Source organism: Pelodiscus sinensis, chromosome 2, assembly GCF_052426305.1.
Source record: "Pelodiscus sinensis isolate ZL-2025 chromosome 2, ASM5242630v1, whole genome shotgun sequence".
Lineage (NCBI taxonomy): Eukaryota > Metazoa > Chordata > Testudines > Trionychidae > Pelodiscus > Pelodiscus sinensis.
This window is the reverse complement of record NC_143053.1, coordinates 260,925,432-260,953,050: the sequence shown is the minus strand read 5'-3', so window position 1 is coordinate 260,953,050 and position 27,619 is coordinate 260,925,432. Positions and strand designations below refer to the sequence as shown.

At 47.0% G+C, this 27,619-nt stretch overlaps 1 protein-coding gene and 1 pseudogene across 1 annotated transcript; one reads left to right on the top strand and one right to left on the bottom strand.

Moving 5' to 3' along the window:
* Positions 1–6,266: 6,266 nt before the first annotated feature.
* LOC102454919 (GTPase IMAP family member 3 pseudogene) lies at positions 6,267–12,912 on the bottom strand (annotated as a pseudogene).
* Positions 12,913–24,328: 11,416 nt separating this feature from the next.
* Positions 24,329–25,957, top strand: LOC149525481 (uncharacterized). Its single transcript, XM_089776030.1, has 3 exons — positions 24,329–24,529; positions 24,833–25,072; positions 25,721–25,957. Exons 1-3 carry the CDS (start codon positions 24,329–24,331, stop codon positions 25,955–25,957), a joined length of 678 nt encoding a protein of 225 aa, XP_089632156.1.
* Positions 25,958–27,619: the final 1,662 nt, after the last annotated feature.

The window sequence follows — 27,619 nt, the reverse complement described above, 5'->3', positions numbered from 1 at the left end:
CTTACTAATCTGTTAGAGTTCTTTGAAGGGGTTAACAAACAAGCGGACAAGGGGGATCCAGTAGATATAGTATACTTGGATTTCCAGAAAGCCTTTGACAAGGTCCCTCACCAAAGGCTCTTGTGTAAATTACATGGCCATGGGATAAGAGGGAAGGTCCTTTCTTGGACTGAGAACTGGTTAAAAGACAGGAAACAAAGGGTAGGAATAAATGGTAAATTTTCAGATTGGAGAGGGGTAACTAGTGGTGTACCCCAAGGGTCAGTCCTGGGACCAATCCTTTTCAACTTATTCATAAATGATCTGGAGAAAGGGGTAAGCAGTGAGGTATTAAAGTTTGCAGATGATACCAAACTGTTTAGGATAGTCAAGACAGAAGCAGACTGTGAGGGACTCCAAGAAGATCTCACCAAACTGAGTGATTGGGCAACAAAATGGCAAATGAAATTTAATGTGGATAAGTGTAAAGTAATGCACATCGGGAAAAATACCCCAGCTATACGTACAGTATGATGGGGGCTAATTTAAGTAGGACAAATCAGGAAAGAGATCTTGGAGTTATCGTGGACAGTTCTCTGAAAACTTCCACACAGCGTGCAGCGGCGGTCAAAAAGGCAAATAGGATGCTAGGATTCATTAGGAAAGGGATAGAAAATAAGACCCAGAATATCTTACTGCCCCTGTATAAAACTATGGTACACCCACATCTTGAATACTGTGTACAGATGTGGTCTCCTCACCTCAAAAAAGATATTTTGGCCTTGGAAAGGGTTCAGAAAAGGGCAACTAAAATGATTAGGGGTTTGGAACAGGTCCCGTATGAGGAGAGGTTAAAGCGACTGGGACTTTTCAGTTTAGAAAAGAAGAGACTGAGGCGGGATATGATAGAGGCCCATAAAATCATGAGTGGTGTGGAGAGGGCTGATAAAGAAAAGTTATTTATTAGTTCCCATAATAGAAGAACTAGAGGACACCAAATGAAATTAATGGGTAGCAGGTTTAAAACTAATAAAAGAAAGTTCTTCTTCACACTGCGTGTAGTCGACCTGTGGAACTCCTTGCCAGAGGAGGCGGTGAAGGCTAGGACTATAACAGAGTTTAAAGAGAAGCTGGATAAATTCATGGAGGTTAGGTCCATAGAAGGCTATTAGCCAGGGGATAAAATGGTGTCCCTGGCCTCTGTTTGTCAGAGGCTGGAGACGGATGGTAAGAGACAAATTGCTTGATCATTGTCTTCGGTCCACCCTCTCTGGGGCACCTGGTGCTGGCCACTGTCGGCAGACAGGCTACTGGGCTAGATGGACCTTTGGTCTGACCCAGTACGGCCGTTCTTATGTTATTGAGGCAGGGGGGATAAAAGTGTTATTATCCTGATTAGGCGAATCAAGGACAATGGAATAGTGGAACTGTTAATGACAGAGGGATTCGCCATAAATTAAGTAGCACTCGCTAGACAAGGGGCATGGGTTCCAAACCCTGTCAAATGGAGAGAGGTTGGGGATAGGTCTTTGTACCTGGTGGTGGGGCCCTGGTTGAGGGCCTAAACAACACTGATTGCACTCCCTCCTCTCTCCACTGTGGAATATCAGAGTTAATTTAGATTCTGTTAAGAGTCTAGTTGTGAGCTGTGGAGTTAACTTCACTGTGGGCCAGTGGAGCACTAGCGCTAAGGATCCTCTGTTATGAGCTGAAATCACTGTTGCTGAGGGGAGCCTGGTGCTAAGCTGCTGGGCTACTAGCAGAGCAGTTTGCAAGGGACAACCAGCAAGCGCAGGCGGACAGCAAAGCAGCTGGCGGGGCGACCTGCGAGTGCGGGCAGACAGCGGAGCGGCTGACAGGGACGACCTGCAGCTGGTAGGAGCGGCAGCAGACATCCAGCAGAGCAGAGGCAGAAGCAACCAGCTGGCAGCCTGGAGCATGGACCGAGATGGTTGGCGGAGCCGGACAGTGGAGGCGGCTCACCTGACAAGTGGAGTGTGGTGGAGTGACTCGCGTTGACGGCGGTGGCAGAACCCCATGGAGAGGCGGAGCCATCGGCAGAGCCACCACCGTACCATGTAAGGTGCATCGATCCCCCACCCCTCCAGGTTGGGATGGTGAAACCCTGCCGGGTGGACTTTTGAACCCTGGGGCGGCACGAACCCAGTGCAGAGACTTTTGGGGTGTTGGACTTTTGGGACTTTGGGGGGATTTGTGGCTGGGGGGAGGGCCTTTGCTCATGTTTGGTCGGTAAATCCGAGTTGTGGTGTTTCCCCAATTTAATGCAGATGTCGGTTACCTCATGTTATTAAAGGTTTGCTACTATACTGAGGCTCTGTGCTTGTGAGAGGGGAAGAATTGCCTCTTTTGAGGCACCCAGAGGAGTATGTAAGATTTCCCAAGTCACTGGGTGGGGGCTCAATCTGGTGTTGTATTACCTCGTTGGGAGGAGACCCCTAGATACTGAACCCGGCCCTTGCTGCTATTTACTCGGCCTGGCAGAAGGGTTACACATTAAAATGCACCTGAGCCAAAAAAAAAAAAAAAAGAGGTCTCAGGGTTCCCTCGCTGGCATACAGATTAAATGAAAAAAACACAGCATGTTAGAGAGTACTAGAAAAAGAAGGTGTGTGCCTGCATCTAAATAAGATTAAAGTAAACCCTGCAAAAAGACTCATAGACTCATAGACTTTAAGGTCAGAAGGGACCATTATGATCATCTAGTCTGACCCCCTGCACAGTGCAGGCCACAGAATCTCACCCACCCCTCCCAGAATAATCCTCTCACCTAGATCTCAGATAGTGAAGCCTTCAAATACTTTGAAGACCCCAAGATGCAGAGAATCCTCTAGCTGTGATCTGTAGATTTCAAAGCTGTTCTGAAATTCCTCATGTGGAAAATGTGGGCAAGGAAATCACATTTATGGAAGGATGACCAGATAGTTTGACTGATGAACAATACTTTACTAGTAATAAAGCGAATATGGTTATTTTAGATGGCCTAGTGGAGTCTGCTTCTGAAAGTGGTGAAATCAAAAGTCTTTACAAAGTACATACAGCACAGAAACTGGAGTGTTATGCACTTTGTGCAAAACATTTTTTTCAGGGAAAAATAGCTGAACGATTTATTTAAATACTAACAACATGGCTCTTTTAAAAAATCTCCATGATAAATTGCAAATCACAACTCAGGCCCGACAAATGTACCCCAGTAAAACACATTCTTTTTGGAGGCTTTTGAGGATGCCTTTTGAGGACACAAAAAGCCTTATGGGTGAATTTAAATGCTTCAGTACCCAAGGCCTACAGGCTAAGAACAGGGCTCTTCCCCCCAGACTGGCCCTGGGTATACATCTTTAAAAAAAACTAATAAAAATGGACAGTTTTACAAAAGAGCAAGCCCCTAACAAGCATGTCCAGACGTGTGCAGAGAAACCTGGCTCTTTTAAAGCTACTCATAAAAGCCAATCCTCAGCACAGAAAAGCTATCCTTTGCATGGTTTCCAATAACCTGCTAGCAGCTATCTCAGAAACAGCCCTCAGCGTCCCTGTGACGGGGCGGCGGGAACTGCCGATGTAGTAAAAACGAAGTGTGCTTCTTCCCCTCCATTGCTTAAGCTCGAAACAGCACGTATCATTTAGCTGATTGCGCATGTCTTAGAAGCCGCTAAACTTTCTGCCAGGGAACTGAGTAAACTTGCAGTGACCAATCACGTTGCGACACGCTGACCAGAAGGAATGTGAAATCTATAAAAGTTTCAGCTCAGGCGATGCTCAAGGTCGACCCTGCTTTGAGCACTGAGCTCCTCAGCCGAACTTGTTTGCAAACAATAAAATAGCGTTGGACCCAGCCTGAAAGTGTGACTCTCTTCTTGAGGCAAATTGAACTAGCCTCCAGGGGACGAAACTAGCAATTTATGCAACACCGAGGCTAGCCCCGATGCCCGCACTCGGGCACCGGACATCCCGGGTGCCGCGAGACCCGAGTGGGTTTGCTGAGACTGTTTGGCGGTGGCCTCCGGCGCAGGCGCGGGAGACTCTCCAGTAGGTGCGCCAAGGGACAGGCGAAAGGACCGGCAAACACATGTGCAGGCGTCCTGGGAAAGGGGCTCCGGCTTCAAAAGGGAGCTCCCAGCTGGGAGAAGGGAAACAGGGACTGGGACCAAGAGACTGTGGGAGGTAGCTGCCCCGGACCACCCAGGTTGGGAACCGGGACCGCAGGACGTAGCCACCCCGGACCAGCTGGGATCAGACCAGACCCGACGGGTACAGCGTTGGGGGATCGGCCCACCAGGACGGGGTGAGGATAACTGCAGGATCTGGCGGGGAGGACCAGTGGACGGCCCGAGAGGAGGAAGCAGCCCAGGACGGGACCAAGGAGGACCCGGGGACCGGTGAGTTGTGGCAGTAGCCCCGCCCCTCCCCCCGGTTGAGCAGGACGTCAGAGACACCTGTTCTTAGGGTCCTGGGCTGGGACTTGGAGAGAGGGAGGGCCCAGGTCCCCCTCCACTCGCGGCCAGCGCCAGAGCAGCGATGCAGGCTTCAAAAGCGAGAAAGACTTGGTGGCCCCCGGAAGGAAGGACCTAGATGGGAGGCCCTACCCCCACGCGGGGAAGGACTCATGACAGTCCCCCATAAACTGCGCCAAATAAGCATGCTAAAAAAAAGCCGGGGGACTCTTAAAAAACTGAGCAATAAAAGACTGGCCCTCAAAAAAGAAAAGCTAATTGGTAAGCAGGCTGGGGGCTTTATTGGTCCTTTGATGAGCTTTTCACTCAGGAAGATAACTAACAGCTAATGGAACACGCTGAAAAAATGTACCTCCTGTCTAGCCATCAGCTGAAACAACTGAAAGGCTCCTTTAGCGGCGAAGAAAGTAACAGAACTACAGCCACCCACCAACTGCATTCAGAAATGAAAGGCATTCTTTAAAGATCTGGCTTATCCGACTATAAGAAGGCTAAACTTTACGAAAGCATCCTGCAAAGATACCTGGTGATTGAACAAGCAGGGGGAAGTGGAAAAGATAAAAATAAGATTCTTGGTTCCAGAGCACACGAGACAGCCAGAGGAAATTCAGCCCCTTGAAGCTGTGGGGAACCCAATGGATTTTGTGGTTCAGGGGGTGGTGGAGACAATAAATCCTTGCTATGAAAAAGCTAAAATATTATTAAATAAACTCAAACTGCATAAAGATGTTTCTTCTTGGGCCAAAAACAGAAGCTTTGTGTACCGGGGGGCAGCTGTTGTGGGGTCTCACGTGTTTAACTTAGTTAGGGGGTTACAGGCTCTTACTCTTTTGCTAACAAGAGGGCTCTTAGGGGGTGGCAGGCTTTTATGAAAACCTTGGTGGAGTTTCATGCGCTAACGTCTGTTGTAGGTCATGCTACCAATAAAGAACATCTAAAATTGGGGCTAAAACCGGCCAATGCCATGAGTACCAGCACCTCTTGTAATCATGTCCCAGCTAAAAAATGGAAAATTGTTTGGTTAATGGTGTAAAATAAAACACTCAAACGAAATTAAATGTGTGCTTTATTAATGTACCTCTTTACACTTGAGACAAGACAAATACATCTGGACATGCCGAACCACGTTCAAAGCAAACTTGGGGCCCTGTGGTATTTTTCCTTTTACAAACCGCACCACCATGTGATCATTTTCTGGTAAATCATTAGAGTACAGTTTTAAAATCTAATCAAAAAAGAAACCCCTACTAGGTTTCTTTAAAAAGTATATACAATAACTAAAAACAATTCACAGCTAAAGGGTCTTATAGTTGTCTCTGCTGAAACACAACACGATTAGAGTTACAGTTTAAAAAAGCCATAATAGATTTAGAAAAAAAGTTACAGTCTGGGGAGAAACTGTAGGAATCAAGTAGCACCTTAGGGTATGTTTAGACTACATGGCTCTATCGCGGCTTCATTTACATGAAAATGGCTGCCACACTGGGCCGGGGATCAGCTGTCCCAGCACTGCGGGACAGCCTAGACGTGCCGTGGTCGACAGGGAAGCCCCTTTCGACTGCTCCGGTAAACCTGACAAAGTGGGTCTTTGCCCACAAAAGCTTATGCTCCAGCACTTCTGTTAGTCTATAAGGTGCTAGAAGACTCCTTGTCGCTTTTGTAGGAATAAAAAAACTCCTCAGGGCCCGGGGTGCATGTGAACAGTAAGCCCAAATGGCCTTTTGGACACGCGGGCCTCTGGGAGCGTGTCACTAGGAAAAACATCTAAATAAGAAGGATCCTTTGATAAAAAACATATTATCTGTCCAGTGTTCATTGTTACATATAGTCAAACAGGACGTTTCTTCTATGGTTCACTTCCAGCATGTTGTTAAACACTCCGTACACTATCATGTTATTTGTAGAGGGCACTGCTGTAGGAAACCGAACCTCCGCTCTCAGGTTGCCGGTTTTAATCAGAGAATAATGATCGGTGCACTCTAGGGTTAGATCAAAGGCGAAGAGCGTGTGACCCTGGGCAAATTCGTCACTGTCTAACAAGAGCAAATGGTCTTTTTCATATTTTCCAGTAGCCTGCACCAGTTACATGTACTTCCTCAAACAGTTTCCACTCAAATGTAGGCTGTAGTGGTTTAGCCGGCACCTGTTCACCGTCACATATATGGCCACAAAATTAATGTTCTAATGTTTGAAGTTAAAAGAGTTTTTTAACATAACTGCCACTGAAGGCGTCGTTATCTATAAACCCAATTACAAGATGTTTGATCAGCTGGCCCAAAAAGAGGTTTTCCTGGTTACTGACACAGCTGCTGGCCAGAATGCCATGAGGCCTACAGGATACTTTACCTGCTTTACAAACAGGGACACAGAAATAATATGTACTTTACAATTCTCAGTGGAGCCCCCACTCATGAGGCAAAAAGCATCTTTGCTACATGAGTTTACTTTTCAAGCCATTCAGCAAAAGCTTTCCTTGAAAAAAACAAATTGCTGTGTAGAGTCCCAGTAAATCCAGCTTTCTGCTGCTGCTGGTTAGTCTGACCCAGTGCACAAAGATCTCGTTACATGCTCCAACCAATGTGGTGCTTTCATGGGCTCCAACTGTATCTTTATAAAATCCACCCTCAGAAAACTGTATCTTGAGGGCATCCTGGCTGTAGTTCAAATTCAGCTCTCTGAAGGCTCTGTGGCTGTGTCTAGACTGGCAAGTTTTTCTGCAAAATCATCTGCTTTTGCGGAAAAACTTGCCAGCTGTCTACACTGGCCGCTTGAATTTCCACAAAAGCACTGACGATCTCATGTAAGATTGTCAGCGCTTTTGCGGAAATACTATGTTGCTCCCGTTTGGGCAAAAGTCTTTTTCCAAAAGACTTTTGTGCAAAAGGGCCAGTGTAGACAGCAGAGATTTCTTTTCCGCAAAAAAGCCCTGATTGTGAAAATGGCGATCGGAGCTTGTTTGCGGAAAAGCGTCCTGCCAATCTAGACGCTCTTTTCCAAAAATGCTTTTAACGGAAAACTTTTCTATTAAAAGCATTTCTGGAAAATCATGCCAGTGTAGACGTAGCCTGTAAGGGTAACAGTTGTTGCTCTGGATGATCAGATGGTCACCTAGAGTGATAACCAGCTGATTAAAAAGTCTGGCAATAGGATAGTTTGTTAGTGCCACCCTTTTGTCATCTTTCATGTCTGAGCCATCTGCTTGTACCACTTTGTAACACATGTACAGCAGGGTATTGTTAAGATCTAAGAAATGATCCCCATGTCCCGAAATAAAAAATGCTAGGGGAGCATTCACCATTAAAGCAGACAGAGTAAGGGATCTCCACGTAGAAGCTGTTCTCGATGCTGGTTTGAGTGGGGACTATTTGAAAGAGATCCAGCTCTAACTTGGCACATACTTCAGAGCCGCAATGAATAAAAGACATTTTAAAATAGATCCCTTTTGCTGTAGATTACGGTACGCTGTCTCTTTTTAGGGTGGGTATTAGGTCTGTGGCTATGGTGACTTCTAGCCACCTTTTTTTTAAGGGCCTAAAGGGGTGTGTGGGGGGGCTCCTCATCACCCATAATCCCGAGCCTTCCTATGCTACTATGATACTATTTTGTTGATTACAGCACTAGACATATGGCTCACCACACCTTTGGTTATGTTTTTGGTAGCTGTTTTCATATAGGGTTTAGTTATTTCAACCTTTTCAATAGCAGGATGGCTTTTCTAAAAAGACTGTGGAATATGCTCTCTAAACCCACCCTGTACATGACAGCTAATCCTGATATCCTGAGAGAGCAAAACCAGGCTGGGTTTAATGGTAGTTTCTATAGACAGAGGGGTACCTGTAGTTTTTTACACTCCTCAATCCTCAACTTTTTGGGGTTGCAAATGAAGTTTAACAATCACCTTCCCAAAACTAAAGGAAACGTGTTTATTTTGATCTGTCTTTATTTCGATGATAATGGTCCCCATGTAGCGGTTGTTCATGGGCACGTGATGCGGATTGTCATAGGTGATAAATTTGTTGTCGCTGCCTCACATGGGGACACAACTCAACAGTGGCATGTAGTGGTTTCCTACTAACTGATGTTCCATTATGTCCGTATACACGAATAAAAAGTTGACCCCCCCCCCCCCATGATGTCTGCGGATTACAGTGCTATCTTACAAGGCTTATTTGGAATCTGTCCCAATATTATGGCCAATTCTCCTTTTGCAGACAAAGAGTGCTTTTCATGTGGCCATGAGTCATCAATGAAGCAACATGGGAGTTCTTCAGACAAACATATTATGGTGAAGTTCTCTACATTACATTGTATGGCATCCTTCACTAATCAGAAAAATTCTGACCCATGTATTTTGCACTATTTTAACACTGATTCAGTACCTGTCCATGTGGTGGGTAGCGGCCATCAACTTTTGGGTCAGCATCTCTGAAAGGGACCATACTGTAATAGGACTTTGGGGTTTGTACAGAGTTATTTCCTGCTTACTCAAAGCAGCATCTTCTGGATCATAACAATGTTGGGCTTATGATGGAGAACAGGGGCACGGCTGGTGGGGCTATTGCCACTCTTGCTTTGCCTCATCCAGGCTTCCACATGCCCTGACACATTGCATAGTGACAGACTGCTTGTTTTGTGATCTAGGCTGCTGGTGTTTACCCTTTAATACCCAGAGTATATGGATGACTATGAATTTAAATAAATTAAGCACATATTCGCAGGCATATCAAAGCCACAATTAAATGCTTACTGACCTGCAACACAAATTCCAAGGATTTGATCCCTGGTATCCCACCCACATGATGGAAGAACATACTTTTCTTACCTTTGCAATGTTGCTTTTCACATACTGGTCCAAAGTAGTCTGATGCGGCTGACTTTCTGGACACCCTGCAAACCTCATATTCTAAGCAATTGTACAGTGGAGCTCTGTTTGTGAAAAAAGTCTGGTATGGAGGGAAAATTTAAATCTATGCTTTGACTGCTGACTCCTGATCAGAATACATTATATGTCATTTTAAATGATGAAGTTTTGATACAATTAGATGTAATGGAAATGCTGCCTCATTTATTATACTGCCACTTTTTGATTTTGCATAAAAGGTACAGCTTTAACAACAAATCTCAATGACTTCATCTAATCATAACTGATATATTTGTCTTTTTCTATAATAGTTGTGAGTAAGAATATGATCTATATAACATAGTAAGCTGTAGGATTGGAATCAAGAGAAATTCTGTCTATGATTATTAATAAACTATATTTCTACTACAAGAAGAAAACAAATAGGAATCAGTTTTATTATCAACAAACAGTCTGGTAGCTCTTTAAAGACAAACAAAACATGCAGATGGGATCATGATGCCATCTACATGTTTTCTTAGTCTTTAAATTGCTACCAGACTATTTGTTGTTTATACAGTACAGACTCACTCTGCTACCCCCTAAAGTTTTATTGTCATTCACCAAACCAGTAATTATAAAATGAAACAACCAACCTCCATCCTCTCCTAAATACATCAATCACAACTTTCCACGCGTTCCAAATTCTGTTTAATACCCTACAACACGCGTTTGAAATGCTGTTTAAAACCCTACAACACGCATTCCAAATGCTGTTTAATACCCTACAATACGCGTTCCAAATGCTGTTTAATACCCTACAACACGCGTTCCAAATGCTATTTAATACCCTACAACACGCGTTCCAAATGCTGTTTAATACTCTATGGAGAGTGCCTTCCTTTTGGTTTTTCATGTGCTGTTCCACTTTTTCTCCAAAATTTCTGCATTTTTCTTCAAAGTTGCCATTGTTATAATGGAGCATCACCTCAGCCTTAACGTATAATTCACTTGTGTAATAGGAGTTTCCATTCTTCCACACCATCCTCTCAGTTATTTCCATCAGCACATGGACCTGCTCTGTCTGTTCTGCTCCAGATGCTTTGTTATTGAAGGCGCAGTATCGGCCCCCACACTGCTGAATCAGAGTCCGCAGAGCTTTATTATCTGAGTGGCTCACGTAGTCACTGAGTGAACCGCCCCCTAAATCTTCCTTCCGGGTGAACAAGATGATCATGTGCTTCAGGGCCTCCCCTCCGAAAATTTCATGTACTTGCCTCACTGCTTCCTGGTCTTCCTCCGTGTAACGGCCCAGCTGGGTCACCAGCACCAGCACGTGGGGGCCTGGGACAGAGAGCAAGATACAATGGCCAATCTCTCGATAAACTTCCCTGCTACAGTTCTGGGGATTGAAAATTGCAGGCGTATCGATCACCAGAATCTTCTTCCCATCCCAGTCCCTCCTGCTGGATCTACAAACTCTTGTTACTGCCTGGGCTCCCAGTTTGGATTCAAACACATTCTTGCCGAGGATGCTGTTTCCAGTCGCACTTTTCCCTGCTCCACTCTTACCGACAAGGACGAGTCTCAGTTCTGAGTCTCCATGTTGGCCACGACCACGTGAATCTGTTCCAAACAAAGATGGGAACATCACTTCAGAGGGAACACAGGCCAGCAGAGACAGAGAGATTGCTGTTGTGCAATTAAAGCAAAGACAGAGATTTCCTGGTTGCAATCCTGCCTAACATGAGCTTTGCTGTGTCACCTGTGTCTCAGTCTCCCACAATGATAGAGTGTCAATTCTGCTATAGTTAAGTTAGCAAGTCACTTACTGATTAAAGTCCTTTAAATTCCACTGTTAATTTGGATTGTATTGAAATTTGCAGTGCTTCCTGTGGGCCTAGAGCAGGCTCAATTATCTACGTTTGGGGTTATTTGAGCAGGAGGTTCCCAAGTTAAAGACCTCCTAAAAATATCATCTTATAGCAACTTTTTTTGATACATATTAAATTCATTTCACCTACACCTGGGGTTCTGACTGTGTCTCTGATCACCCCTATGCAGATATAACCCACTCAGGATTTATCTCAGGAGTGCACCATACCCAGTTCTCCTTTGGTGGAGCAACACTTGAAACTGAGCATAAAGTTTATCTCTTCAATGGGGGCTGGCCCAAACTGATGCTCCAGGGAGAGCAAAATGTGCATGTGAAGCAGCAAAGGGGCTGCTTGATGGCTCAAGATGACATGCTGGGGTCATTCAATCAGAATACTTCTAGTTTAAGAACATATTTTAAAGTGCTAAAAATACATATGGACATTGATTTTAGACCATGGCTATACTACACGATTAAATCAACCTAACTTACATTGTTATACAATAGTCACAATTATTAGTTCCCTAGTACGGGTCTACACTTGGGTCCTTGTGTCAGAGGTGTGCATTCACTCCAAGAGAGCTTGCACCAATGAAATGTTAGTGTGGGGCAACAGTTGATGTAAACAATGTAATGTCCACATGGACACTGTGTCAACCTAACTACATCATTGTTGACTCTATATTGTTAGTGGAGGAAAAATTATTAAGACAGTGTAGTGGGAGAGTGTTATCAGCAAAATGTTAGAATAGGCACTTGCAGAGTTAGAGTAAACTGCCTTTCAACGTAAATCTAATGCAAACTAGACCTTACTTTGGAAGTATTGTAGAGGAAAACTGATTTGACTAGGAGGAAAATAAAAGATAAAATATGATAATTTTTTTCTTGGTGCCTAGAAAATTCCTGGAACAACAATGGGATCCAGAAACCCCAAATCAGGCATCCAAAGGGTTCCATGTGAGGAGATGAGCTTCTTACTGTGGGATCTGCAAAAGCCAGTGTAACCCATGCACTTAATAGGGAGCTATCTCTTTAAGAGACCCCTGTGGTTGCATAGCACAAATTGAGTAGTTTATTTCAAGATTAGGGTGCTGTGTAGACACATCCTACTAGTGTAAGTTACCAATGTATGACCCTGCTGCCACTTTTAGTGTTTAGACCACTATTTTTTTCTCTTGTGTGTTTCTGAAGGTTCTGACCTAGCTTTTTGCTTCAGATGATTATTCAAACTCAGATCACCAGCACTGTTCCCTATGAACTATGCATTTGTGCAGCCACTCAAGAGAGATTCATATGCTGACCAGATGATTATTATAACATCTACAGCTAGGTTTGTATTTCTTCTGGTCATGCACATTCACATGTGCTTCACTGTACATAACATGTATTCCACACATGAATGGAAAAAGTCTGTACTTGGACAGAAAAGATTAAAGGGAGCATTGGTCACCTGTGATATGAATTTGCTACTCTCCATCTGACAGAAGGTGCTTTTACATAAGATGCTTTCAGGAGTACTTGATGGGAATGTTCATAATTAAAGAGCCAGCCGGAGCCAAAAAGGATGTGAAATTAGTGGATATTTTAATGGAAAAATGAAGCAAACATCTTGAACACAGAGTTTTCTTCCCTTATTTTACAGGAAAAATCTGAAATGAGGCACCTATAAGTGTAAAATATAAATGTAGTTTTCTTGTGATCTTACCTATGGGGTCTTCTTCATCTGTTGCCTGCTGTTTTCTCACCATATTTGTTTCTGAAATATTCATAGAAAAACAGTTCCATTTAGAAATGTATAATAATCTAGAAGTAAAATGTGGCAAATATCAATGCAATGCTAAAACAAACACACAGTAGCTCCTTAAATACATTGTGCAATACAGATCCTCAGAGAGCCAGAAGGTTTAGTTGGGAGACTCAAAAATAGCCTGAAGGATATTTTTTCTCTCTCGCCTTTCGTTTTAGATACCTTTAAAATATTCAGGCACTCACGGTTCCTACCTTCATGAAATCATTAAAACTCTGAGTGAAAAATGCTGCATGGAGGCCCCTAACAGTTAATCAAAGCTCTGATTAATCTTGTTTTGATTTTGCCAGTCTATCAGGGGGCAATAAAATCAGTCACACCCCTGAAAAAGGATGAACAATAGGAAGAGACAGGGAACATAAGAGCAGCCATACTGGGTCAGACCAAAGGTCCATCTAGCCAAGTATCCTGTCTGCCCACAGTGGCCAGTTCCAGATGTCCCAGGACACTATTCCTACCCATCCTGGCTCACAGCCATCAGTGCACCTAACCTCCATGAATCCATCTAGCTCTTTTTTGAACCCTGTTAAATTCCTAGCCTTCACCGCATCCTCTGGCAAGGAGTTCCAGAGGCTCACTGCACTGAGTGAAGAAAAGTTTCCTTTTGTTTGTTTTAAACCTGCTACCTATTAATTTCATTTGGTGACCACTAGTTCTTTGTTTCGGTCTTCACCGAGAAGTCTGGAGGTGTGCCTAACGTAGTGAATACAAGCAGAGAGAGGGTAAGTTTAGAAGATAGGATACACAAAGAACAAGTTAAAAATCACTTAGGAAAGTTAGATGTCAGCAAGTCACCAGGTCCTGATGAAATGCATCCCAGGATACTCAAGGAGCTGATAGAGGAGGTATCTGAGCCTTTAGCTATGATCTTTGAAAAATCATGGCAGACAGGGGAGATTCCAGAAGACTGGACAAGGGCAAATATTGTGCCCATCTATAAAAAGGGGAATAAGAACAACCCAGGAAACTACAGACCGGTCAGTTTAACGTCTGTCCCAGGGAAGATAATGGAACAGGTAATTAAGGAAATCATATGCAAACACTTGGAAGGTAATAAAGTGATAGGGAATAGCCAGCATGGGTTTGTGAAGAACAAGTCATGCCAAACTAATCTGATAGCTTTCTTTGATAGGATAACGAGCCTTGTGGATAAGGGAGAAGCGGTGGATGTCATATACCTAGACTTTAGTAAGGCATTTGATACGGTCTCGCATGACATTCTTATTGATAAACTACGCAAATATAACTTAGATAGGGCCACGATCAGGTGGGTGCATAATTGGCTGGATAACCGTAGTCAGAGAGTTGTTGTTAACAGTTCTAAATCCAGCTGGAAAGGGATAACTAGTGGAGTTCCTCAAGGGTCTGTTTTGGGACCCGTACTGTTCAATATCTTCATCAATGATGTAGATATTGGGATAGAGAGTACGCTTATTAAGTTTGCAGATGATACCAAACTGGGTGGGGTTGCAACTTCTTTGGAGGATAGGGACATAATTCAAAATGACCTTAGCAAGTTAGAGAAATGGTCAGAGGTAAACAGGATGAGGTTTAATAAAGAGAAATGCAAAGTGCTCCACTTAGGAAGGAACAATCAGTTCCATACATACAAGATGGGAAGCGACTGTCTAGGAAGGAGCATGGCGGAAAGGGATCTAGGGGTCATAGTGGACCACAAGTTGAATATGAGTCAACAGTGTGATGCTGTTGCAAAAAAAGCAAATATGATTCTAGGTTGTATCAACAGGTGTGTTGTAAGCAAAACTCGTGAAGTCATTCTGCCGCTCTACTCTGCACTAGTTAGGCCTCAGCTGGAGTACTGTGTCCAGTTCTGGGCGCCACATTTCAAGAAAGATGTGGAGAAATTGGAAAGGGTTCAGAGAAGAGCGACAAGAATGATTAAAGGTCCTGAGAACATGACCTATGAAGCCAGGCTTCATGAACTGGGCTTGTTTAGTTTGGAAAAAAGAAGATTAAGGGGGGACATGATAGCGGTTTTCAAATATCTAAGAGGGTGTCACAAGGAGGAAGGAGAAAATTTGTTCCTCTTGGTTTCTGAGGACAGGACAAGGAGTAATGGGCTTAAAGTGCAGCAGGGGAGGTTTAGATTGGACATTAGAAAAAAATTCCTAACTGTCAGGGTGGTCAAATATTGGAATAAATTGCCAAGGGAGGTGGTGGAATCTCCCTCTCTGAAGATATTTAAGAACAGGTTAGATAGACATCTGTCAGGGATGGTGTAGATGGAGCTTGGTCCTGGCTTGAGGGAGGGGGGCTGGACTCGATGGCCTCTTGAGGTCCCTTCCAGTCCTATTATTCTATGATTCTATGAGTCTATGATTCTTATGTTATGGGAACAAGTAAATAACTTTTCCTTATTCATTTTCTCCATCCCTGTCATGATTTTATAGACCTCTATCATATCTTCTCTTAGGCTCCTCTTTTATGAGCTGAAAAGTCCAAGTCTTTTTAATCTCTCTTCATATGGGACCCATTCCCAAATCCCTAATCATTTTTGTTGCCCTTTTCTGAACCCTTTCCAAGGCCAAAATATCTTTTTTGAGATGAGGCAACCACATCTGTATGCAGTATTAAAGATGGGGGGTGAACCATGGATTTATACAGAGGCAATAAGATATTCTCTGTTTTATTCTCTATCCCTTTTTTAATGACTCCTAACATTCTATTTGTTTTTTTTTTAATTTTTTGTTTGTTTTTATTGTCACTGCACACTGAATGGATGTTTTCAAAGAACTATCCACAGTGACTCTGAGATCTCTCTCTTGAGTAGTTGCAGCCAAGTTAGTCCCCATCATACTGTATGTATAGTTGGGATTATTTTTTCCCAAGTGCATTGCTTTACATTTCTCAACAATACATTTCATTTACCATTTTGTTGCCCAATCACTGAAGTTGGTGAGATATTTTTGAAGTTCTTCACAGTCTGCTTTCATCGTGAGCAGTTTGGTATCATCTTCAAATTTCACCACCTCACTGTTTACCCCTTTCTCTAGATCATTTATAAATAAGTTGAATAGAATCGGTCTCAGGACAGACCCTTAGGGGTCCCCACTAGTTATCTCTCTCAACTGAAAATTTTCCATTTATTCCTACCCTTTCTTTCCTGTATTATTACCAGTTAACAATCCATGAAAGGACCTTCCCTCTTATCCCATGACAACTTATTTTAGTTAAGAGCCTTTGGTGAGGGATTTGTCAAAAGCTTCCTAGAAATCTAAGTATAATATATTCACTGGAACCCTCTTATCCACATGTTTGTTGACCCTCCTCAAAGAAATCCAGCAGATTAGTAAGGCATGATTTCCCTTTACAGAAACCATGTTGACTTTCCCCTAACAAATTATATTCATGCATGTGTCTGACAATTTTATTCTTTACTATAGTTTCAAGTAATTTGCCCGGTAGTGATGTTAGACATACTGGTTTGTAACTGCCAGGATCAACTCTAGAGCCCTTTTTAAATATTGGCCTCATGTTAGCTACCTTCCAGTCATTAAGTATGGAAGCTGATTTAAAGGATAGGTTACAAACCACACTTAATAGTTCAGCAATTTCCCATTTGAGTTCTTTCAGAACTCTTGGGTGAATGCCATCTGGTCCTGTGACTTGTTACTGTTAAGTTTATCAATTTGTTCCAAAACCTCCTCCAATGACACCTCAATCAGGGACAATTCCTCAGATTTGTCACCTAAAAAGAATGGTTCATGTTTGGGAATCTCACAAATATCCTTATCTATGAAGACTGAAGCAAAGAATTCATTTAGCTTCTCCGCTATGACTTTATGATCTTTGAGTGCTCCTTTAGCATTTCAATCATCCAAGGGCCCCACTGGTTGTTTAGCCATCTTCCTGCTTCTGATGAACTTAAAAGAACATTTTTTTCTTACTTTTTGAGGTTTTTGGCTAGCTGGTCTTCAGACTCTTTTTTGGCTTTTCTTACTATACTAGCCAATTAGTCCGTCATAAGACGGGATTTTCAGGTCTTCTCTCCTGAGCTCTCTCGCTCCGTCTTTCTCTCTCTCTGTCTCTCCTCCTACTGCCTACCCCCTCTCTCTCAGCTCTCCTCTGCCTCCTGCCTCTGTCTCTTTCTTTCTCTCCTCCCCTTCCTGCCTCTCACTCTCCCTTTCTCTTCTCCTCCTCCTCCTGCCTATCTCTCCCCTCCGTCTCTCCCTGCCCCCCTTCCCCTTCCCCTTCCCTCCTGCCATAGTGCTCGGCTGAGTGCTGTCTGCTCAGCTGGGCTGCCGCGAGGAAGGGTGGCGGGGCGTTGACGTATCTGGCCAGGGCGCAGGGCTGTGTACGTCATTGCCCTCCCTTCCCCTCCCACCCTGGGGGAGCCCAAACAGCCCTTTGCGCTGCTGGCTCCCCCGGCGGCCCAGCTGAGGGGCGCAGCACTCAGCTGAATGCCAGAGCGGGAGGGGAAGGGGGATGGTGATGTACACGGCCTCACCCCCTGGCCGTGTATGTCACCACAACGCCCCCTTCCCCTCCCTCCGTGGCGGCTCAGCTGAGTGTTGTGCGCTCAGCTGGGCCGCCGCAGGGGAGGAGGGGTGGGGCGGTGACATACACGGCCAGGGGGTGGAGCTGTCTACATCACCGCCCCCCCACCCCTCTCCCGCGGCGGCCCGGCTGAGGGGTGCACCACCCAGCACCATGGTGGGAAGAGGAAGGAGGGGCGTTGACGTACATGGCCCCGCCCTCTGGCCATGTACATCACTGGCCCGCCTCCCTTCTCCTTCCACCGGGGCTCAGCTGAGTGGCGCAGCGCCAGTGCCACTCAGCTGGGCCACGGCAGAGGAGCAAGCGGCCGTTTGGGGTCCGCACTCCCCATGCATGGGGAGCACGGACCCCAAACAGCCGCTTGCTGCCCGGGGCCCAGCTGAGCGGTGCTCCCGCTGAGGCTAGAGTTTCCAGGTGTCCGGTTTTCTACCGGACAGTCCAGTATTTGCACCATCTCTCCAGTAAAACAATTCAGAAAATACCGGACATGTGCAATGTCAGGTATTTTGTGAATTTCCGGCTGGGAGGCAGAGGGAAGCCGGGTGGAGGCAGGGGAGCGACTGGGAGGTGGCGCGCAATTGGCTTTGGGAGCCCTGTGGTTGAATGCAAAAGCCAGGTGGGGCGGGGGCCGGGACTCCCAGCCCCTCCCCCCGGCCCGGCTTTTGCATGGGACCAGAGGCTCCCAGCGCCAGTCATGGCCCGTCTCCCACCTGGGAGCCTCTGGTTGCGAGCAGAAGCCGGGCCGGGGGGAGTGACTCCCAGCCCCGCCTCCGCCAGGCTTCTGCTGGCAAATAAAGGGAGTGCCTGTTGGGGGCATGGCTGGAAGGACTCTGGCTGTGGCCAGTGGCTGCACCCGCCCCCCTTCGCCAGGTCCCCCCCCTCCTCCCGTCCAGCCCCATGGCCCCCAGACACCCCCCCCGCCAGATCTGCTTCCTGCCCCCCTTCCTCCGGGCCCCCCATTCTCCCCTCCAGCCCCACAGCCCCGGATCCCATCCCCAGCTCTGCTTCCTGCCCCCTTTCTGGCCAGCCCCACCCCCCCATCCCCTCCCTCCATGGCGCGCTCAGCTGGGAGCGCTCAGCTGGGCCCCTGAGGGGGAGCAAGTGGCAGCAAGCGGTCGTTTGGGGTCCACACTCCCCATTCATGGGGAGCGCGGACCCCAAACAGCTGCTTGCCGCGGCTTGCTCCCCCACCAGAGCCCAGCTGAGTGGTGCAGAGTGCCATGGAGGGAGGGAAAGGGGAAGGGGAGCTGACGTACACGGCCAGGGGGCACGGCCGTGTACGTCAGTGTTACAGACGCACAGACAATGGGCTACTATCTTACTATATTTTTACACTTAATTTGATAAAGTTTATGCTCCTTTCTGTTTTCCTCACTAGAATTTGACTTCCACTTTTAAAAAAAAATATCTTTTTATCTCTCACTGCTTCTTTTACTTAGTTGTTAAGCCACAGTGGCAATTTTTTTGTTCTCTTACTGTGTTTTTTAATTTGGGGTATACATTTAAGTTGGGACTCTATTATGGTGTCTTTGAAAAGTTTCCATGTAGATTGCAGGGATTTTACTTTTGACACTGTGCCTTTTAATTTCAGTTTAACTAACTTCCTCATTTTTGTGTAGTTCCCCTTTCTGTAATTAAATGCCACAGTGTTGGGCTGCTGAGGTGTTTTTCCCACCCCAGGATGTTAAATTTTATTACATTATGGTCACTATCTCCAGGTGGTCCAAGTATAAGGAAGTACAAGTGGGGCCCATCACACTCTGATAGTGATTGATGGCCTCTTTTTGTAGAGGTATGTACCACCAACAACCAGGGCTGACTCTAGAGAGCGCAGGGCCTGATTCCGGGGGCGTGGCCGCACGTGCATGGGGCCCTGGGCGGCACAGCACATGCGCCTGGGACATCACGACGCATGCGCCATGCACCCAGGGGGCCCCTTGCAAGCGTCATGCTCCCAGCGCCCTGCGCATGCGTCGCTCACCTGGTCACGGGGCCCCCTCAGGCGCGGGGCCCAACGCCGAGGAATCGGTCGAATCAGCCTAAGGCTGGCCCTGCCAACAACATATAGAAAAGTATTAAAAGTCCATTAAAAGTCAATGTGAGAAAGTCAATAGGATTTGTGCTCTTAACTGGCTTCTCAAATGAGCTTGATGCATTTATGAAGGGGATGGTATGATGATATTGCCTGCGATGGCATATGGCCCAGTGATGACTACCAAGAACAAAAATCCCAACAGCTGGAGATGAAACATGAGGGCCTGCTCTTCACTAGGACTATTCCTTGTATTTAACCCCTACGGTCAGTTATCTAAGCAATGCAGCCACAATTAGGTGTCGTGGAAGTTGTATATTATACTCCTACTTTTCTCAAGAAGTAATGCTATTCCTCACCATTCATGTAACTGCTGTGGTGCCAGAAATCTGACCCTATTGGCATCCAGGAAACCTCCCACACATATCCACTATAACGCTTTGGCCACATATGACATCTCCAGTGCTCTTCTCCTCACACAGAGCTCAAATAGCTCCGGGAATCAAAGAAGGCCTATCCTATGTGGTTAGCTTTACAAGCCCTGTGTGAGCTAACAGCACGCCAAGAAATAAGTACCACCAACATCCCTATGGACCCTCAGGTGGCCACAAGCACTTCTGCTCCCATGGCCTCCATTGCCCAGGGAGGCAGAAAAGCTCCCACCTGGAATGCAAGGGAAATCCTGGACCTCATTGAGGTCTGGAGGAGAGGAATCTATAATCCATGAACACCACAACAAAAAACAGTGCAGACATCTACAGCAGACATCTAGAGCAGACATCTAGAGCAGGCCCATTTACACTGAGCCAAATTTTGGGGAAAAAAACCTCTTTTGGAAGAGCCCTTCTTCCTTGTGGAAGGAGGAAGATAGAGTTTCCAAAAGAGCACATGTGCTCTTATGCAAAACAAAACAAAACAAACCAAAAAAAAAAGCAGACGTATTCCCTGGATGTGATGGAGTATTTCTGGAATACCTCTGGTATCCTGGAAAAAACCCATAATGTAGACATAGCCCTGGACACAATACTCCAGTTGAGGCCTAATCAGCACAGAGTAGAGTGAAAAAATGACTTCTTGGCTGTGTCTAGACTGGCAAGTTTTTCCGCAAAATCATCTGCTTTTGCAGAAAAACTTGCCAGCTGTCTACATTGGCCGCTTGAATTTCCACGAAAGCACTGACGATTTCCTGTAAGATTGTCAGTGCTTTTGCGGAAATACTATGCTGCTCCCATTCGGGCAAAAGTCTTTTTCCGAAAAACTTTTGTGCAAAAGGGCCAGTGTAGACAGCAGAGATTTGTTTTCCACAAAAAAGTCCCTATCGCTAAAATGGCGATCGGGGCTTTTTTGCAGAAAAGAGCATCTAGATTGGCCACGGACGCTTTTCCACAAAAAGTGCTTTTGCGGAAAAGCGTCCTGCCAATCTAGATGCTCTTTTCCGCAAATGCTTTTAACGGAAAACTTTTCTGTAAAAAGCATTTCCGGAAAATCATGCCAGTGTAGATGTTCTTGTGTCTTGCTCACAACACACCTGTTAATGCATCCCAGAAACTTGTGTGCTTTTTTTGCAACGGTGTCACACTGTTCACTCCTATTTAGCTTGTGGTCAACTATGACCCCTAGATCCCTTTCTGCAGTACTCCTTCCTAGACATTCACTTCCCATTCTGGGGCTATGTCTACACTGGCATAAATTTCCGAAAATGCTTTTAACGGAGAAGTGTTCCGTTAAAAGCATTTTCGGAAAAGAGCATCTAGATTGGCAGGACGCTTTTCCGGAAAAGCACTTTTTTCCGGAAAAGCGTCCATGGCCAATCTAGACGCGCTTTTCCATAGTAAAGCCCTGATTGTCTTTTTCGCGATCGAGGCTTTTTTGCAGAAAACACTACTGTGCTGTCTACACTGGCCCTTTTCCAGAACAGTTTTCCGGAAAAAGACTTTTGCCCGAATGGGAGCAGCATAGTTTTTCCGGAAAAGCACTGATGATTTTACATTAGATCGTTAGTGCTTTTCCGGAAATTCAAGTGGCCAATGTAGACAGCTGGCAAGTTTTTCCAGAAAAGCGGCTGATTTTCCGGAATAACTTGCCTGTGTAGACACAGCCTGGCTGTGTCTACATTGGCATCCCTTTCCGGAAAAGGGATGCTAATGAGACACTTCGGAATTGCAAATCCACGGGGGATTTAAATATCCCCCGCGGCATTTGCATTTACATGGCTGCCGCTTTTTTACGGCTCGGGGTTTTTGCCGGAGAAAAGTGCCAGTGTAGACGCGATTTTCCGGAAAATAAGCCCCTTTCTGGAAAGATCCCTTATTCCTACTTTGCAATTCTGAAGTGTCTCATTAGCATCCCTTTTCCGGATAGGGATGCCAATGTAGACACAGCCCCTGTGTGTGTGAGACTGATTGTTCCTTCCTAAGTGGAGCGCTTTGCATTTGTCCTTAGACAGCAATAATCTCAAAGGGCCAGCAGGGGCATAGGTGGAGATGGGAACAGCTAATTACTATATATTTCAGGGAGTTTGTCAGTTTGTGCGTCCAAGTGTCTGTCTCTTTGCCTCTCTCCCAGTTGGAGGAAATGTACCCCTCCTTTGGCTATGCACCCTACACCTGCAATGGCCATGAAAAGGTGCTTCTTACCTGGCCCCAAGCTGCTGTGGTGAAAAAGGGGACAGCCTGCATACTAAACCCCTCATTCTCAGCCCCACCCCAGAACAATGGTTTAAATACAGAAAAACAAAACCTATTTGAGATAAGTACCAGAACAATGCCAGGTAAATATTTTATTAATCCAAATCGAAACACAGAAAATGTAGGGATTTTATTTCAGATTCTCTCATAGTTGCTAAAGATTTTCAAATAAAAAAGTCATTCCTTTGTAATATAATCTGGCTATTTTGCTTAGTGTGAGTTAACATGTCTCTAAATATTTAATCAACTGCTCAGTGACTTAGAATTCTTCCTATGTAAATGCAGTGCCAGCTGCTGCCACTGACCAGGAAATACCACTTGCTAAATAAACAAATCTGACTTTCACAGGAGGTGGGTAGGTGCAGAATGTATTAGAACCTTCACCCTGCAGCCAATGCACTCTGTGTTCGAGGGCACAAGAACACTTAAAGCCATAAAGACAGTAGCACAAATATCATATAAACAGCATGCAGCTGACATAGCCATGTTGTAAATATGAGCCATTGTATGGGAGAAAATGGAGGATTGAGTCTAGGAAGACATAACAAAGCAAGGTGCACAACTAGATTAATCAGAGATCTACACAAGTGTGTATGTGTGTGCGCACACGCATGCCTTTTTGATGCTCTGCCAAAAGTGCCCCTGAAAAAGGTGACAACGAACTCAGGCTGGGATATATTTCTTTGATTGCACATTGTTGGCATTAGTGACTAATCATAATCACACCTGTATCTTTTATTGGTAGCAAGTAAAGGCTCCGGTTGGATCCCGTCTTCCAGAGCACTCCCTGCTCATGAGGGCTTACGGGACACAGACACAAGAGCTGAAGAGGAGGGGATGGGATTACAACATACAAACACATGAAAGTGGTGAAGAATGGAGACGTACAGAAAATGCGTCTGATTTCCATATACAAAAAAATCTACCAATTGCAACCTGGGAGACGCACGGTGCATCCTTTGAGGGAAACAATCTAAGTTTGCAGCCATAATTTGGAAGCTATTTCTACACCATTGTATGAACAGAAAAACAGGTAAACCCCTGGTAGCTTCGGCAGGAGCAGGAAAGTGTAAAAGCTGTCGGGATCTGCAGAGCCTCAGTCTGGGTTCAAAAGCCAGATTCCCAGAAGCAGAGGGGAGAATTCCCTGTGCAAACACACAGCAGCAATTATGCAGACACTACAGTGGTTGGGCATTCACCACATCCACAGCTACACACGCACCAAGGCCCTGTGGCCTCTGCAGTAACCTGGACCTGAACCCGCTGGCGATCGACTCGTTGTTTTCACGCCCCATAGAACCGAGTTCCCCACTTGCTCCCCTGGAGCTGGACTTTGTGGTGATGGCTGAGTGAGGGGCCCCCGTCTCTGAGGTGAGTAGGGGGACTCAGGCCCTTCCTCACCTCAGCTCAGGGCCCTGTCTATGCCAGCCCCTGAAAAGGGGCTAGTGTCCCTCCCAGCAGGGAGTCCAAATCCATTGCCCAGGGCCACTCCCATCAGTCCACTAATCCCTTCAGTCTGGGCACGGTCCCTCTAGTCCCCCTAGCAGGCAGCTTGCTGCCCACAGGAGTCCCTCTGGGGTCTGGATAGCACCTTGCTGCCGTCCCAGGCTCCTGTGGGCAGGGAACCACAAACTGGTAGGGACGAGCCCCACAGGGCCCTGGATTCGCTCAGTTACCTGTGGTGAGGGGACACCTCTGCAGTCTCACCTGGCAGGATGCCAGTGCTTGCTGGCAGGGCTGAGCTCAGTCCCTTCAGGCAGGGAGACGGCTAGCCTCTGCCTCTTCACGGGTCAGCGCGAGCTGAGCCAACCTCCCTTCTTTTATCCCACTTCCAGGCTTCCAGTTGGCAGCAGGGACACTGGGGTGGGGCTAGCTGGGCTCAGAGGCTTTCTTTAACCCCTGCTGTGCCAGTTGGCAGTTTCTCTGCTTCATCTGCAAACTCTCCCCACCTACCAAAGGCAGAATTCACAGTTGCAATGCATCAGTTTTTACAGAATTGCACAAGGGGAACTGGTGTTTCAAGGCTGTTTGTGTCAGGTGAGCCTATTCAGAATGACCCAGGGTGCCAATGGGCTAGTGACCACTCAGGCACAGTGTAACATCACTCACACCGTTTTAGAATGCACAAGGCCACCTTCTTTCAGGTCTGTGCCTGGCTCACTTCCACCCTCCAGAGAGGTGACACCCATATGCAGCCCACCATCCCCATCCAGAAGTGCATTGCTATTGCCCTCTGGAAGCTGGCCACCCCACACAGCTACTGCTCGGTGACCAACCACTTTGGGGTGGGGAAGTCCTCTGTTGGGACCATCCTCATGCAGGTTAGGAGCTTTCGGGTGCAGTCCCTTCCCGGGAGGGGGGGAAGGGTTCTAGATAAGGGGGAGTCTTGGAAGGGGGGGCCTGGGGACTGTAGGGAGTGGACTGGGGGTGGGAGGAAAGGCCTGGTCCCAGGAACTTGTGACATCCTGCCCTCACGCAGCCCTGCAGCCGGGGAAGGGAGGGGGTATGGGATTGTAGGGCGTGGCTCCTGGGAGGTGTTGGGGCAGAGGAGGGGACGGGGACAGGCACCTCCCAAGGACGCATGCAACTCCTCTCATTCTCTGTTCTGTGTGTTCCTTCTGCAGGTCATCCGGGCCATCAATACCCTGCTGCTCTTCAGAGTCATTCGCCTTCAAGACCTAGATGCAACCATGGGCAAATTTACTGCCCTGGGGTTCCCCAACTGCGGGGGAGCCATCGACAGCACGCACATCCCCGTCTGGGCCCTGGAACATCAAGCAGCCCAGTTCATCAACCACAATGGCTACTTCTTATTAGTCCTGCAGGGCCTGGTGGATCACCAGGGTCACTTTACTGACATTTATGTAGGGAGATTGGACAGGGTGCATGATGCCTGAGTTTTCCAGAATTCCAGCCTGTGCGCCAAGCTGGAAGCAGGCTGGGATTCTGAGGTGGCCAGTGTGGGAGAAAAATCCAATAACTCCAATTGTGTCTAAGGGGGACCGTGCAGGGAATCAAAACTCTCTAAAAGAAAACTGCTGTAAGGGTTAAAAAGTTTTCCAGGCCTCTCTCCCTGTAACAGAGAGAAATCATCTTAACTCTAATCAAGACCCTTACAATGCCTCCTACCTCAAGTTCATAGAGACTCCTAGTCTGTCACAAATTGTAGTGTAAACTCTTATCTTTGTCACAATTTGCCTTGTAGACTCCTCACTCAGGTTCTCATGTGCCTTTGTTCTGTAAAACTTACTTCTAGCACACCTGGTGTGAACAGAAACGTCTCAGAGTACTTCTGCTGAGACTTTGATATGTTAAAGAAAACAATCAACAACTAACCTGTCTGAACATACTGTATAAAGGATCCTGAACCTGTCTCTCAGGGCGGCTGCTGCTCTCACTCTGGTAGCTGTCAGCCTGCATGCATGCATAATAAAGTTTTCCTTCTAGATTTCTCTCCTGCCTCACTTCTTTGACCTCCAGCCTCGGACCTTTCTGGGGATTCTGTACCCCAGGGGAGCGAGATTTCCCCAACACCAGTCATGCCAGTGTGCATCGTGGGGGATGCAGCATACACACTCTTGCCCTGGCTAATGAAGCTATACACCAGCCACCTTGATCCCAGCAAGGACCTGTTCAATACCCACCTCAACCAAGCCCGGATGCAGGTGAAGTGTGCCTTCTGGCATCTCAAGGGACAGTTCCGCTGCCTCCTCACCAGCCTGGACGTTGGGGAGTGTAATATCCCCTAGGTGGTGGCAGCATTCTCTGTGCTCCACAATATTGCGGAGTGCTAGGCGGAGGCCTTCCTCCCGGGGTGTGTGGCAGAGGCTGACCATGAGGACCAAGCGTTTCAGCAGCCCAGGACTGTTGCCGCCTACCAGATCCATCAGTTGGGGTTGCACATTCAGGATGCCCTGAGGGAGAGTTTCTCTGAGGCCTCCCAGTAATTGTCCCAGGGTCTCCCCAGCAGGGGCTTCTGCCTTTCTGCTCTCTCCCTTCCCCCTCTCATCCCCTTCCCTTGATCCTTCTCTGACCTCCCAGTAAACACACCTGTTAGGTTTGAAAACAAACTGAGTCTGTTTTTATTCAACATACACAGAAGGGGGGCAGAGGGAGGGGAGTGAGGATTGGGAGGGTTAGTGGGATGGCCTGCTCTGCCACCTCAGGTGTGGGGACCTGAATGGGTTGGGCAGGAGGGGCAGCTACAGATGGGTCAGGGTTGGCAGGAGGGCAGGAGGAGGGGCCATAGACATCACTTGGGAGGGGGCATGGGCACTGGTTATGGAGAAGGAGCAGAGGCATGGCATGGGGAGGGAGGAGAGGCATAGCAGGGCGGGCAGATGGATTGGCGAGGGCCATAGGAGGGGGGGCAGGAGAGTGGAAGGCAGGGGCAGTGGCATCGGACTGGTGTTCCCCAATGCGGGACAGGATGTTGCTAAAGGTGCTGCAATGTGACATCATGTCTGTCCATGCACGCTCCCACCATTCAAGGTTGGCATTGAGCCTGCATGACAGGGTGTCATGGATGTCACTTATTATGCTGATGTGTTGCTGCATGAGCTCCTCCCCAGTCCTGGCCTGTCTGCAGCTCCCCCAGGACGCTGGCAGGTGGCTGTGGCAGTGGTGTGGCTGGCCCTCCATCCCAGCTCTGTCCTGGCTGGTCTGACTGTGGAGAACACAGAAAAGGGAGAGGCCGTCAGTCGTCCCTGAACACACATTTCCTGTGGCTGTGCCCTCCTGTGTGAATGGTGACTGCACCAATGCGTGGCTCGCAGGAGGGGACTTTCCCAGATGCAAGACCATGTGTGTCGCAGGGGCCGTGAGGAGGCCAGAGGACCGTGCTGCCCTCTCCCTCTCCCCCGGACACACACATCACAGCCAGGCAGGCAAGGGAAGTGTTCGGCCAGAGTGGGATCCCATGGGCAGGAGAGGGGCCTGGAGCAGCTTGGCCCTCCCACACACACACCTGCGCCTGGCAGATCTGTCTGTGGGAGTGGGTGATGCCTCGTGCATGCAGGCATGGCCGTGTGCTATATGTGACACTCTTCGGTCTATGCGGGGTCATGCATGCACTCTTGTGCCCAGTCTGCTTCCGTCAGTGTCTGGTGAGGGGAGGATGTGTGTGGGTCCTCCACCCTGGCTGTGTGCAGCAGCCTGTGTGTGCTCCGGGCCTGGCTCCTAAGACCACGTGTTGAACACTGCTGATGCACATACTTGCACATGCATGGCCAGTTGCATGCTGTCATCCCCTGTACTCTCGGCTCCCCCACCCTGTGTGTGTGACAACCTGACAGCACTCACCTGATGTTCCCTCCCCAGCATCAGATGATGCCTGGGAGATGTCCAGGGCCTGCGGTACCGGCTCAAGGCTGAGGGTGATGACACTGCTGGGTGTCCTTTTTGTCCTGCAG

What these genes read in the sequence shown, in the direction of transcription:
- LOC149525481 (XM_089776030.1), top strand. Translation starts at nt 24,329, where the DNA reads ATGCACAAGGCCACCTTCTTTCAGGTCTGTGCCTGGCTCACTTCCACC. An exon ending in TTGGGACCATCCTCATGCAG is followed by an intron (nt 24,530 to 24,832) that starts GTTAGGAGCTTT and finishes TTCCTTCTGCAG; the next exon opens with GTCATCCGGGCCATCAATAC. An exon ending in GTCACTTTACTGACATTTAT is followed by an intron (nt 25,073 to 25,720) that starts GTAGGGAGATTG and finishes TCTGTACCCCAG; the next exon opens with GGGAGCGAGATTTCCCCAAC.